This window comes from Orcinus orca, chromosome 3, assembly GCF_937001465.1.
Source record: "Orcinus orca chromosome 3, mOrcOrc1.1, whole genome shotgun sequence".
Classification (NCBI taxonomy): Eukaryota; Metazoa; Chordata; class Mammalia; order Artiodactyla; family Delphinidae; genus Orcinus; species Orcinus orca.
Genome location: NC_064561.1, coordinates 102,580,797 through 102,596,868, shown reverse-complemented (window position 1 = coordinate 102,596,868; position 16,072 = coordinate 102,580,797). Strand labels below are relative to the sequence as shown.

General features: G+C 34.1%; 1 protein-coding gene across 1 annotated transcript in view; it reads right to left on the bottom strand.

The window, feature by feature from the left end:
- SLCO6A1 (solute carrier organic anion transporter family member 6A1) overlaps positions 1–16,072 on the bottom strand; it is a 98,428-nt gene that overhangs the window by 11,340 nt on the left and 71,016 nt on the right. Inside the window, exons 10-11 of the mRNA XM_004281328.1 lie at positions 15,855–16,008; positions 9,484–9,671 (exon numbers count right to left, since the gene is read on the bottom strand). Of these exons, the coding sequence (XP_004281376.1) occupies positions 9,484–9,671; positions 15,855–16,008 (342 nt within the window). The remainder of the gene's footprint in view (positions 1–9,483; positions 9,672–15,854; positions 16,009–16,072) is intronic.

The following is a 16,072-nucleotide window of genomic DNA, read 5'->3' as shown; positions in this document are numbered from 1 at the left end:
AGTGTGTTTCATTTTATTTTGAAACTATTTTTATTTTGAAATTATTATTTATTTTGAAACTCACAGGTAGTTGTAAAAATAGTACAAAGCATCATGGGTACACTCACCCAGCATCCCTAAATGGTGAAATCTTATAGAACTGTAATATAATATTAAAACCAGGAAACTGACATTGGCTTGCTGCTGTTAACCAGACTACAGACCTTATTTTGTTTTCATTTTTCAGTTAATATACGTTAAATTTTTTTAACTGAATTTGTTTGTGTGTGAGTGTGTGTGTGTATAGCTCAATATATCTGCTATTTTTTATATGCTGTTACCTTACCAAATAGTTAGCTAAATGTACTGGCTATTATTTCTTTTTTTATAAATTTATTTATTTTTGGCTGCATTTGGTCTTCGTTGCTGTGTGTGGGCTTCCTCTAGCTGCAGAGAGTGGGGGCTACTCTTTGTTGCAGTGCACGGGCTTCTCATTGTGGTGGCTTCTCTTGTTGCGAAACACGGGTTCTAGGCATGTGGGCTTCAGTAGTTGTGGCACGGGGCCTCAGTAGTTGTGGCTCATGGGCTTAGTTGCTCTGCGGCATGCGGGATCTTCCCAGATCAGGACTCAAACCCGTGTCCCCTGCATTGGCAGGCGGATTCTTAACCACTCCACCACCAGGGAAGTCCTATTATTTCTAATGCAATGTAAAAAGAACTGATAATATTGCTCTAGGAAGTTTTACTGTGACTGGGTAGACAAATACTGGAGTTCAAATGTCACCAAAATTGAAGGATCCTATGTTCAACATACCTTTCAATCAGGACCTCTTGAAAGATGATACTCTAGGATAAAGGACAATCTGAAAATTGATAAGGTCTTTAAAAAACTTAAACCTATCCTTAAATCAGCTAAATTCCTGCTTGGTTTACAGAGAACTGTTCCTATTCTACTTTCCTTAATAAAGCTATTGTAAAATATTTTTGGAGTTATTAATGTTCAGAGTCTCTATTATTTTTGGTACACAAAATCTCACATGATTAAAAATAATTATAGGAGTTATAAGAGACAGAGTCAAGAGAAAAAAATGAAATTTAAATAGTACTACAGAATATTCAGATACTAGATATCTGACAGACATTTTAAATTTAGAGGATTAATATGTCCAAGAAAACAGATGACAAGAAAGAGAATATTATCAGAGAACTAGAATCTATTAAAAAGAAATAAAATTCTATAACAGAAAAGTACACTAATTATAATGAACTCATAGGTGAATTTAACAACTAATTAGACACAGGGGATGGTAGAATTAGTAAACTAGAGTACAGGTAACTGGAAAAGCAGGTGGAAATATTATTAATACATTAGAGATCAGTGAAAAAACTTTAGTCTGAAGCACAGAGCATAAAAACAAATGAAAACAGAAAGTAAAAAAGAATAAAAGATACATGGATATAGTGAAAGGTTTACAATATGTGTAACTGATATCCAAAAGGTGAGTAGATAAGGAATAGAGCAGAAGCAATATTTGAAGAAAGAATAGTTAAATATTTTCCAAAACCAATGAAAGATACTGTGGTAGATAATCACTCAACATGGCTATCATTGATTCCTCTTTTCCCCCAATACATGCTTGTTGCTCCTGACATCAAGAGATGGAATCTAATCACCCTCTTTTGAAACATGACTTTTTTGACAAATAGAATGCAGAAGAGTGACATTCTTGGACTTTCAGCCTAGGTCTAATGAAGCCTTGCAGTTTATGCCTTGTACCTTATGCCTGGGTCTCTTAGAACACTAAAACCTGGGATGTTCCCTTTTGGAATTCTTGCACTTTGTTAGCAGACGTTTAAGTTACACAAAGAAGCCTCTATGACCAATCAACAGCTCCACCTAAGCTCCTAGGAAAATTTAGCCTAAATTGTCAGCCATCTAGGAAATCTAACCCAGTCATGCTATCAGGTAACTCAAATGTTATGTGCCATCTGACCACAAGCTCAAGAGAAACCTTAAGCAAGAACTACCCTGTTGAGCCCAGTCAACTCGCAGAACCATGAAAGATAAGGATAAATTGTTGTTGTTAAGTGATTAAACCTGGGATGGTTTGTTACTGTTATGGACTGATTTCTGTTCCCTCCAAAATTTATATGCCAAAAATCCTAACTCCCAGTACTTTGGAATGCCATCATATTGGATACAGGGTTTTACAGAGGTAATTAAGTTAAAATGAGGTCAGTTGGGTAGGCCCTAATCCAATATAACTGGTGTCATTATAAGAAGAGAAAATATGGACATAGACATTCACAGAGTGAAGATAATGTGAAGACTCAGGAAAAGATAGCCATCTACAAGCCATGGATATCTGGAACAGACCCTGCCTTCATAGCCATCAGAAGGAACCAACCTTGCACCAACTGTACACTTCTAAATAACACATGGTTTAAATGAAAAATACATTGAAAGGCATATTTGAATTGAAAGTATGAGTAAAAATATATATCAAGACTTCTGGGATGCAGCTAAATTTATACTTGGATAGAAAAGGCATATATACCAATAGACAGAAGATATAGGTGAATAAAATAAAAATACTAAAAACATAGAAGTAAAATGATAGAAATTTATAAAGATAAAAGCAGAAAGATTTGTCACACACACACACACACACACACACACACAGACATTCAATTTTTAATTTAAAACATTCTCACAAAGAAATTCTAGGCCAGGTACATGACAACTGAGTTCTTCCAAAGATTTAATTAAAAAATAATACCAGGGCTTCCCTGGTGGCACAGTGGTTGAGGGTCCGCCTGCCGATGCAGGGGACGTGGGTTCGTGCCCTGGTCCGGGAAGATCCCACATGCCGCGGAGCGGCTGGGCCCGTGAGCCATGGCCACTGAGCCTGTGCGTCCGGAGCCTGTGCTCCGCAACGGGAGAGGCCACAACAGTGAGAGGCCCGCGTACTGCAAAAAAAAAAAAAAAAAAAAGAGAACATATTGCTAAGAGAGCTCTTTAAAATGGAGCTGGAAGGCCATTAAGGAAGCAGGGCTTACGCACATCCTCACCAGCTGGAACCATGAACTTTTGAATTGGGCCAAACCACAAATATTCCAAGGACTCTACAAGAAAACCTGCAACCTGTCACAGTAATGAACTTTTCCCTCCCTCTAGTGGTAGCCTTTTGCTACCAATCACATAAAGATAAGAATAGCTTTGGCTTGCCAGTACCAATTATAATTCTTTTGAAACAACTTTTGCAACCTTGTTGGGTTTTTTGCCTTTATAAACCCCTGTCTTTTATCTCCTCCTTGGAACACATTTTCAACTCTTGCTCAGATCAGTGTCTCCTGAATTGGAATTCTCAGACGCCAAATAAAGCCTTTATTTCTTTGCAGCTTTGATGTGGTGAATTTTGTTCATTATTACATAGAAAATCTGAAGTAATCTACCAACTAACTATTAGAAATTAATATGAACACAGTCACAAAATACAAGGTCAAAGCAATAAGAATGAATTGCATTTCCTTCATACCAGTAATAAACAACTATTTTATACTATGCTATACTAAATATCAAAAACATCAGTTACCTAGGAATGAATCTAATGAAGGAGGTTTAAGACCTCAACTCTGAAAAAGAAAATTATGAAACGTTATTGGAGAAATAAATGAAGATTTAAATAACTGAAGGAATCATACTTCATTGAATGATCAAGAGACTCAGTGTGGTAAGTATAGCAATGCTCCCAAATTGATTCAAAGACATTCCAATCCAAATCTCAGCATGTTTTTTATGGACATTAACTAGGTGATTTTAATCACCTAGAAATACAAAGCGCCGAGAATTGCCAAGATAATCTCAAAGATGGACTTACAACAAAGACTGATGTAAATATTCACAAAAAATACACAGCAATTAAGACAGTGTAATGTTGGTACCGGGATGCTCAAATACACCAATGGAACAGAACAGAGTGCAGAAATAGAACCACATATATAGAGTCTGCTGGTGCATGTCTGTGGGGAAAAGACAGCCTTTGAATAAACGGTGGTGAGTCAATTAGTATCCATCCAAAAATGATGAACCTGGGTCCCAACTTTATACAAAAAATATCATTCCCAGTTGAATTATTGATTTTATAATCTCTTATTAAAATAACATAAGAAATGTCCACATGACTTTGATCAGGCAAAGATTTCTTAAACAGGACATTAAAATTAAAAATTTATTTCACTCAAAAAATGCCATTATCAGAGTGAAAAGGCAAGTCATAGAGTTGAAGATATTTGTCATGAATATATATGTCAAATGACTCCCACATTTGGAGTATATAAAGAAATTCTGCAAATCAATAATAAAAAAGACAGACAACCCAATGTAAAAATAGACAACAGAAAAGACATTTGACAAAATTGCACATTCCTATGGCTAATGAATAAAGGAAAACATGCTCAATAATATTAATCCTCTGAATAGGGAAATTAAAATTACAATGAAATATCAACACTTATACACCTATCAAAATTGCTTGAGTTTAAGAACAATTAACAATAGACTGCTAGAAGAATGAACTAGTGCAAATACTTTAAAAATTTATTAAAAAGCTTAACATACATATGACTCAGCAATTCTGCTGTTTATATGTGTACTCAATAGAAATATATTCATATGTTTTCCAAAAAACAAGTAAAAGAATGTTCATAGAAACAGCATATTAGCCCTAAAGTGGAAACAACATTAACTACAGAATGAATATATTTTAGTATATTCACACAATGGACTACTATAAAACTACGTTGTACAATATGGTTAACTATTACCCATGTGTGCTTACTTAAATTTATGTCAATTAAAACTAAATAAAATTAAGAGTTCAGTGCCTCATTCACACTGACCACATTTCAAATGCACAATAGGCACATGTGGCTAGAGGCTATATTGGATATCAGAGATACAGAACATTTCCATCATTTTACAAAATCTGATTGGATAGTACTGCTATAGACCAATGAAAATGAATTTCTGTTATATACAACCATATGAATGACTCTTAAAAGCACGTTGTTGAGTAACGAAATGCAGACACAAATGACTATGTGCTGTATTCTCCTGTGTATGCATAAAGTTCAAACACAGAACAAATTAGCCTATTCACTGCAGAAGTCAGGAGAGTGGTAATCTTTAGGCATTAAGGGTTTAGACAAGAAGGGAGGTGGAGGAGGGGCTTTTGGAATACTTGTATTATCCGTTTCTTGGGCTGGACTCTGGTTACATAGGTGTCTTTGCTGTGTTAAAATCCATCAATTTACATTTGCAATTTGTGCACTCTTCTGAAAACATATTATGCTTCAATAAAATGTCTATAAAAATAATATCCCTTGACTCTCCATTTATTATCTATTAGGCAGCCATCAAGCTTATCCTTCTTTTGATCTCTACCCTGTTTACTTCTCCCATTTTTCTTAGTTGTACAATTTCTACTTTATCAAAGCATATTACATTTCATTCTATTTTGCCACGCTTAGCTTAGTATTTGCCTCAGTTCTAGCATAAATTAATTGCACTTAGTTAAATATATTAGCTAAATATAGGTAGTTAAATCTAAGTAGTTTAACATACTTGATGCTTGCCACCAGACCTTCTTTTTTGAAAATATTTAGTTATTTATTTATTTGGCTGCGTTGGGTCTTCGTTGCAGCACGCGGGGTCTTCGTTGCAGCACACGGGATCTTCGTTGAGGCACACAGGATCTTTTGTTGTGGCGTGTGGGCTCTTCGTTGCGGTGTGCAGGCTTCTCTCTATGTGGCGCACAGGCTCGGTAGTTGTGGCACGTGGGATTAGTTGCTCCATGGCATGTGGGATCTTAGTTCCCCAACCAGGGATCAAACCCACGTCCCCTGCATTGCAAGGCAGATTCTTAACCACTGTACCACCAGGGAAGTCCCTCGCCAGACCTTTTATCAAAATTTCCCCAATCATATCTTGGTTGGTTACAACTTGCCTTGTTGTCAGTTCTTAAGGAGTATCTGATATCAACATATCCTGGGTACTTCCATATCCAAACTGTTTATAACTGTAGGGCAGTTTGTTGATGATGAAATAATGAGCTCATGTTTTCCTTCCTTGAGGATCTTTTAAGTGTTTCTCCAGTCTTCTGGAGGTGAATGCTGCTGTTTAGAAACCTGATGCCAAACTTTTGTTTTTCCTTTTTTCTTTTAGATGACAAAAGGATTATTTCTGCATCTTTACATCCAATAATTTTACCACAGTACATCTCAGTGTTGATTGCTCTGGATCAATTTCCCTAGACACTTGATGTGCCATTACAATATGTAGATTCAAATATTATTTTATTTAATTATTCATTATTTATCATTATTTATTATTTCAGTAAACTTTAGCTACAGATTTAAATATTTATTTTTTTGGTTTTCTTCTTTGGGGACTGCAATTATGTGCATTTTGGATCTCCTTTTCCTATCTTCTATATTTGCCTATTTTCTCTAATACTTTTTCTTACTTTTATTTTATATTCTCCATTCTCCCTCTTCTATGCCACATACATGCTTTCTATGTTGTCTTTTCTTCCTTGTGTGCTTTATAATTTAGTCTTCATCTATAAATTTTTTCCCATTTCTTTCTTTCCTGAGTTCTGTCAGTTTTCATTCCATAGCCTCCTTCATCTAGCTATTTTTCTCTTGTTTTGTGGCCAAGATTGTTTAATTTTTTTAACTTAAACTTACATATAGTTACATTTATATTTTTATCTGATTCATGGTAACATTGTTCTAGTGAGTTTTCACTGTCCTTTGTAAAGTAATGCTTAATAATTTTCATTTCTCTCACTATAATTATTTGGTATGTAGGCAGAAGCTTTTCCTTTTCTACTTAATCATTTTTAATGAGATGGGTTTTCTTAAGCTAGAGGCAGAAAGTTATGGGAATGGAACATGCACCCAGCTTTCCAAGCTTCAAAACTGAAGAGTTATCTTCTCTGTTTATATAGAGGAGTTAAATATAGTCCCTATGTGTGGTTATACCTTCTCTGCTTCTGCAAACCTGGCCTGCTTCAAAAGAACTTGTACTGCCAGATCTGGGCTTTCGAGATCTCTTCATATTTATTGTTTTCCAAAGCTATGTATTCACTTGTAGATGGTATTTTGCTGGCACTTTTTTAGATCTGCTATGTCTGGACCCCCTTGGCATTTTGCAAAACTTTTTTCCCATTCTTTCCAAAAATACTCTGCTTTGACTTATCTACCTCGGTCCTACTCCCAGAACTTCCATCTTAAGGTACCATCCTCTCTTCCTGAGCAGAAATATATGCTGGAGATATTTGAGATCTGTCAATCCTGAGACCCTCTCCACATTCCCTGTTATTCTTTGTAACATCTTTATGAATCTACAAGCTGGTTCCTTGTTCTACTTCAATTTTGGCAATATTTATATGCAATTACAACTCTGTCATTTTTTGTTGATCTCATAATTGTACTGAAACAGTATATGTGTGCATGTGTGTTTATGTGTGTGTGCATGCATGTTATATTTTATTCTACTTATTGCTCTCTACAGTTACCAGGAGACATGAGAAGATTCAGAACTAGACTTCTGGAGTATTACTATCATCTTTCTCATCTCACTGCTGAGAATATTTGCTCAGAAGTTTCATACAATGTTAAGGCATGCTCAACATTGTACTGATTATGTTCAATCTGAGCTTTCTCTTCTCTTTGAATTTATCTCAGTTAATACATTATAATTCATTTAGTTCCCCAGACTGGACAACTGGACATAATTCTAGATTTTTCCACATTTTATACCAGGAACATCAAATTAATAACCTTGCCCTTTTATCCAAACTAAATATTTCTCTATTATGTTCTATTCTCTCTATCTCTAAATAGAGATAAATTCTAAACTGGTCTCCTAAGTACCTTCCTTTGTTTCTTGTTTTCTTCTATCAGCTTCATCATCCACACTATCTTCAAACTAATCTATCTAAAACACATATTTGATAACTTTTACTTCTGAGGTTTACTCTTTTCAATGGCTTCTAGATGCATATAGGATAACATCATTCACGTTAACATGGCAAAGAAAGCCTCCCATGACCAGGCCCTTACCAAGCTCAAATCTCCCTGTCCAATTTACAATCATGCTACTCTTGTCATAACAAACTCCTTGCCAAGATATTTCACACATTTTTGCCTCTACTTTTCCTACTAATTTTTCCTGTTAAGAACTTGCCCCCAGTTTGCTTGCATTGTGAGAAATCACTTATCTTCACAACTCAAGTTCAAGTGCCACACTGTCTATAAGCATTTCCAAATCATCCTAGATAAAAATGACCATTTTCTCCACTTTGTTCCCATGTCAATCTGTACAAGTCTTAATCATGGCATTTCTAAGAACTCCCTGCACTCTTTTTTTTTTTTTTTACGCTGGCCTCTCACTGTTGTGGCCTCTCCCGTTGCGGAGCACAGGCTCCGGACGCGCAGGCTCAGTGGCCATGGCTCATGGGCCTAGCCGCTCCACGGCATGTGGGATTTTCCCGGACCGGGGCACGAACCCGTGTCCCCTGCATCGGCAGGCGGACTCCCCAACCACTGCGCCACAAGGGAAGCCCTCCCTGCACTCCTTTTTATGTGTTTTTCTCCCCCTAGTAAACTCTAAGCAGCTTAGGCAAGGTCCATATTTTATTAGTTTTTGTAGTTTCAGTGCCAGATCTAGGTGAATAAGTAAAAACCTGCTTCACTGTATTGATATGTTAAAGTTTTGTCTCCCATCTAAACTGCAAGTTCATTGAAGTCAGAGACCATGTGTGCCCAACTCAGATTTCTTTTGCATATATTTATTCATGTTTTTTAGTCTGTTTTCCTAGGGTACAACAAATTGCTCCTCATGACCTAAAGGTTTATGTTAGTCTTTTGAAAAAAATAATCTGAAAATAATGACCAATTATTCTGCTACTATGGTAAAAACAAATATTAAATATATTTCATATATTCAGGAAGAACAAATGAATAACAAATGTTGGTTTAATTTAGAATAATAATAAACTTATGTATTGAAATTCCAAAATTCTAGAAGTTATTATGTTCCTTTGTTGATGACACATGTCTTCTCATAGTCAAACTGGCTAATATAGAAGTAAATAGTCAATAAATATCTATAACCAATGAATCAACATTGTAATCACATGTGTTATAATTAAGATTTTTCCTATATTTATGAATTTTCCAGGTATGTTAAATTAAGTAAATAAATTTAGTTTTAAGTTAAACTAAATGCGTTATCTATATACATACTTTATGCAAATAAATTAAAATAGAGAATTAAGCATATACATGAATTTTGAAAATATAACAATTTTCCCCTCTAGCAGTTGCTACCTTGAAACAAAAGCATAAATCATTTACTACAATATTCTAAAACCTTTCTAAACTTGTCTTTCATATGTATTAAATGAATAATGATTATGAATAACATATACACACCGAAGGATGGTCAGGATGTTTGGTACACCAGCAAAAGCAGAAAATACAATTGTAGAAAAGATAAAAGCAATGAACAAAGGTAATTTATAGCACTTTGGATCACATGTCCCATGTCTAGCGTCAATAAAGTCACCTTGATTATCTGAGGTTGTTAATCCTTCTTTAATGCAAGAACAATTGTAATATGTCTATGAAAATGAAGACAGGAAACAATCTTTTAGAAATATAGTCACAAGACAAAAACTCTTATAATTGTAAAATAAAAATTAAATCAATAACTACAGGGAGACTAGGCAGTTTTATTAGTAAATATCCTTATATTAAATCTGCCATTCATAACTTACAAATGAACCACTAATGATAAATAAGATCAAGGTATTTTACCTAACAAAGAATTGTGTACATGTATATATAATTATAGTTACTTAGGAAAAATTCTATTAATTTAAGAAATTTCACTAAAAATATTTACATTTAATTGTACAAATAATTGTTGGAGAGAGATATAGATTAAGGACAAATAAGGAAAATGTAATGAATAAAGTGGAATTTTAGCTGGAATTTGAAATATGGAGAGTTACCCAATCATAGACAGTTTTAGAACTATGCTGCAAAGGCAAGACTTTATTTTGTATGTGATGATGACAGGGCTGTTATCTATTAGGCAGAGTAGGCACAGTGTACCTAGGACCCACAATACTTTCAGAACCAAAAAAAAAAGGTTTTAATTTTAGTGTCTTTTAAAATCAGAGAAAAAATAAATATCATAATAATGAATATATTATAATGCATCCAGCCTGGATCATATTTGTCTTTATGCCAAAGTAGTTGTACATTAAATCTCTCTCTCTCTCTCTCTCTCTTTCTTTCTTTTTTTAAGTGAAGGAAGGGGTTTAAAAAGGCAAAAGTGCCTAAAGCCAACATAAGTCATAATGTAGTCCCTAATGGGAACGAAGGAAAACTTGGGGCTGTTATATTATTATTGATAACTCAAGGAAGATGAATAGGTGGTATTTTCTAAGAAGAGATAAACAGAGTTGGAGATACAGAGACCAGTTAGCAATTTGTTAATCTGTTGAAAAGATTCTAAATTAAATAATAATAATAATTTTTAAAATTCAGTAGAAATATTAAACTAAGTTACCAGTGAAGGAATAAGAGGAAATAAAGATGGCTTGAACCTGTGTGATTCAGAAAATGATGGTACAAAAACCATGTCCGTTGTTTAGGGAAGCTGCTAAGTGGTTACTGGATATATTAAAGAAAAATAGAAATATCTAAATAGCAAATCATTCATTCTACCATATTTTTTTTATAATGCCTATGTGCCAAACATCATTCTAGGTATTGTGAAAACATAGTAAACAATACAATAGAAATCCCTGCCCTCATGTAGGAAATTTTTTACTAGCATGAGATAGGCAATTTTTTAAAAAAAAGAACCTTTAATGGAGCACATGGTGACGAATACTATGGAGGAAAAAATAAAGTAAGGAAAAAAAACAGGGATTATAGGGGTGAGTTTAACATGAACAGGTAATGCTACAATGATACAGTGATATTTGAGCAGAGATTTGAAGAAGGTAAGGGAGTGAGCCATGTGGTTACCTGAAAGAAGTATATTCCAGGTGGGAAAAACAAAACAGAAATTGAAAAGCCTTGGGACTGGAGCTTGCTTGAAAAATTCAAAGAAAAGCAAGGAGAAAAATTTGTTTGAATCAGAGTGAACATGAGGGAAACTAAGAGAAAATGAAATTGGAGTAATGAGGGAAGGATTTATATAGAAACTGGTAGGTAATTGCAAGAGCAATTTAAGAACTTCAGTCTTTATTCTTAGTAATGTGAAACCATTAGAGGGATAGATGTATAAATGACATTTTTTAAAAGATCACTCTAGCTGATATATTGAGGCTACTGAACTGTGAAAGCAAGGGTAAAAGCAGAGAAAACAGTTAAAAAGCTCTTAAAGTAAGATGCAAGTCATTGGTGACTGGGGCCCGGGTATCAGAGAAAATGATGAAGATAGTCAGATCTAGCATGTATTTTGAAAGTAGATTTGAAGGGTCCTAGGGTAAGAATGGTTACCAGAAAGAGAAGGTCATATGGAGAAGGCCTCCCTGAAAGAAGTTAAGACTTGCAGGCAAGGGAGGCAGTCAGTCCATGGCTCAGAGAGGGAACCAAGAAAATAAACACAACGACTTCACTTTTTCCCCCCATCTTTCTGACTTTCTATCAAGACTCCTTATTATCATAGTCTATATGATAATAGATTATATATGATAATAGAACTCTCATCCTATAGTTTGGTCTCTTGGAACAGTGAGAGGGTAGAGAAGGTGAAAAGTGGATCTGGAGGTCAGAAAAAAGATATCTAGTACAACAAATAATTGCAGACCATAGAACCTAAGATGACTAAGGGGAAAAGTGAAAATGTGAAGAAACTTTAGTGAACAGGTGGTAGAATCGAAAGATATTAGGCTCTGGAAGGGCTGAAGGGCTGTAGAGTTATATCCAAAGAGATACAACCAAAATAGGAAAAATTATATTAAAATGAAATAGTAAAATACATTCAATTCAAATAATAAAAGAAGAAGATAGATCTAAGTCTACCATATCAATAATTATAATAAATGTCAGTTGTCTAAAAACTCCAATTGAAAGACAGACATTAACAGAATTGAGGAAAAAGCAAAAGCATATTATACCTTGGCTACAGGAGACATTTTAAACATAAAGACATGAACAGCTGGAAAATAAAATGATAGAAGTAAGATAAACCATGAAAACAGCAAGAAAGCTTACAGTGACTGTTTAATATATAAAACAAACTTCAAGACAAAGAGTATTACCCGAGATAGAAAGGGACATTTTGTAAAGATAAAAGGATCAAGAAGCTGTGACAATTATTAATGTGTATGCACACAATTAGAGGGTCTAAAATACCTGAAGTCAAAATAAAGAGAGAAATAGACAACTGTATAATTATATTAAGATACATTTTTCATATATAATGTTCAGAATTTCATATATTATTACAAGATATGCAAAATGACAAGAATAATTGGCTTAAAATTAGGACAAATATAAGTAGACTACTACAGATAGTAGGCTAAATAGCAAGAACTTTAAATAGTTATGATTAATATTTTCCAGAAAATAGAGGGTAAATGGATAAAATATCTTAAATGATGTGGAATTTCACCAGGGACTTGGATTCTACAGAAACATAAATGTTAGAATGGAACAGATAAAAGGAGATGGAAAATAGAGAAAAGAGCAAAAGAGTATGGGATACAGTAGAAAGGTCTATTTGTAGTCTGCTGTTAGGCAGAATACTAAGATGGCACCTAAGATTCCCATCCTGCTATTTTATAAACCTGCATAATCCCTAGATTGATGTGAATTGGTGGATTTTAATCCCTTTACTAAGTTATGTTACATGGCATAGCTGACTTTAAGAGACAGAGGTAAACTTCACCTAATTAGATAATATATAAAAGGAACTGAGCTTTTCCTGAAGTCAGAGATTCAAAACATGTGTCACAAGGGAGATTCTGTTGCTGGCTTTGAAAATGGAAGGAGTCATGTGGCAAAGAATGGGGGTGGCCTCTAAGAGCTAAGATTGGCCCTCAGCAGACAGCTACCAAGGAAATAGGGACTTCATTTTTTACAGCCCAATGGAACTGAATTTGGCCCAAAATCTGAATGACCTTGGAAGTAGATTTTTTCCCAGAGCCTCCAGAAAGGAATGTATTTCAGCCAACACCCTGATTTCAGTTTGTGAGACTCTGAGCAGAGGAACCAGCAATGCCATATCTGGACTTATGACCTGTGAGATAATAAATGGGTATTATTTAAAGACACTAAGGCTGTAGTAATTTGTTATGCAGCAATATTAAATTAATATATGGTGCCTCCTCCACAACCAATAAAAGAGGAGAAAGTGAGGGAGAAATAATAGCTGAGAATTTTCCAACTGATAGACATAAATCCACGGACTAAAGATATTCTGTGAAACCCTAGCAAAATAAATATAATGAAAACCACATCCAGGCATATCAAAGTAAAATTGCTAAAAGTCAAAAACAAAGAGAAAATCTTAAAAGAAGCTAAGCAGCCAGAGACATAAAGACAATATAATGACATCTTTCAAACGCCGGGCCACAGTCAGGGGGTGGGGTGGCAGGTGGGCATCACTGCCAATACAGAATTCCATACCAAGTGAAGACAGTTTTTCTTTTCAGAAATGGGAGTGAAATATGGTTCTTAAGGAAAAAAAAAAAATCTCATATGAAAACATGGAAATGCAAGGAAGTGGGTAAATATAAGTGCATACTGACTGTACAAAAAAATAACAGTATGTGTCCTTTAAAATATATGGAGAAATAAAATACATGACAAAAATAGCACAAAGGTGGGAAATCAGTAAATGAAGTTAAAATATTCTAGGGATGTTTCAACTGGAAGAGATCCTGAAGACTGGCTTCTTGTAATCCTTAATGCTTTGGACGAGACTGACTTCCCTTCTCTATAGATATGTTGAATGAGGCTCCTGTTGGACTACAGCAGTCTCTGGAAGAAGATCCCTGATACTGCTATTTTATACTGAAAGCCATAACAGCTGCTGAAAAGAGCTAGTCCCAGTGAGAAGATCAGGAAGGAAATCCCAAGATTTCTTTCATATCTATATAAGGAAATTTGAAGATCTTGATAGCATGGATAAGAATATGTGGGTCTCAATGAGGCAAAACACTTGGAATATTATCAACATGAAGAGCAGATATCTATTTTCAGTTTTGGTAAAGCTGTGATTTTCTATAGAAACTTAGAAATCTTCAAAGGTGTAGTATTTCCTACCACTCCTCTTGTAAACTTTTGCATAAGTGTAATTGAAGAGCACTCAATTCTAATACATTTGACCCTTATATTTTGAATACGAACATTTAATCAGAATTATTTCAAAGTTGACATAGTTTCACTGAAAAAAATTTTCCAGAGGGAATTCCATTAACACAATTTAGACACAATAATTTTTTGTATATGGTATTTCTCTAATTTTCATTTTGTTAAAATTATTTTTACTGGCATCAGTTCTTTCCCATTTGAAATTAATGTATATTTTATCTGTTAATTGGTTTCATCTGTATCAAATTGTACTAATCATAACTTCTGCTATTGTGAGTTTTCCTTCAGAGCCATTATTTCTTTCAAGGCTAATTGTCCTGGGTAATTCGTAACAGATCTAATTTTTCTCAAATATATTTTATTCTTTCAATTTTTATTCAGCATCAAATGTTATCACACAGTTTGAGTCACTATTTTGTGAATTATTTCATTATTCATTATTAATTATTCCTTAGAGAAATGAAAGGAAATTATAAAGATTTTTATGAAATAGAAACAAATCCCTAAAAGGGATTCCCCAGTAAAAGAAAGATGGGTGGAAGCTATATAGTGGCTGGCATTTTTAGCTCTTGAATATCCCATGGATCAAAACACCAAGGTCAAGCAGTTCTTTATTCTGTGGTGACAACATGAGATTTAAAAAATCATTTACTTGTCAAAATAAAATGGAGGAGAGGAAGTAAACAGGAGTGTAAATTAAGATTTTCCATAAGTTAATAAATTGTTGAGGATGGGTAACTAACATATGGGAGTTCATTTTGGTTTTCTATTACATTTAAAGCTTCCCACAGTAATATATTTTAAAGATTTTAAATATTATTTTAAATATATTTTAAAATATATAAATCATTTAAAACATGTAATAGTTTTTAAAATACATAATACATATAAATAACCATTTTAAATTTAAAAATTTTAAAGACTCATTTTAAACATTTAAGAAGAAAGAATTTTTAAAGGGTATATAATCTTTTTAATATTCAATTAAAAACTGAAGATATATTGTTAAATAGTAGGCCAGTGAAAATATGACAACGAGGAACTAAAGTTGGTCAGGCATGCTAATATACTGTGATAAAATGATCTGTGTAACAGGAAAAAGAATATTGTTATGTACATACTAATAAATAAAGTACTAATAAAGTACTTTATTGCCTGCTAAGGAAGATGATATAATGCCCATGGGTCAGGAAATATCCTCTTTGTTGCTCTCTTCCCATCACACAGACTAGACAAAGAGAGGGGAGAGAGAAACGCAGAATTTTTAAAACCTGGGTCCCTACTTCACTCCCAATTCTCACAAGTCCTATGTATTGTTATCACATGAAGCCATAATTTAAGAAAAATTTAAGAAACGGAAAATAAGAGGGGGAAAGGATTTTATAGACAGCAGGAGTAAAATATAAACATCATCTGTAAGTTGCACTTCTTAATGGAGAGGACGAAGCAGAGAAAAAGATAATTACCTTGTGATTCTTTAATGTTTTAGAATATGTACAACCTGCAAAACAAGGAGAAAAATATCGAATATCATTTCTTCCACATGTAGCAGAATAAAATGAAGATGAGCATTTACAATGAGAATTGCAAGGAGCTGTCAGGTTTCCCAACTGCCCTGTTCTGTAAAAGAAGAGATTGAATGTAATTATAATACAACTGTATTATCCTTATTAATGTATACACA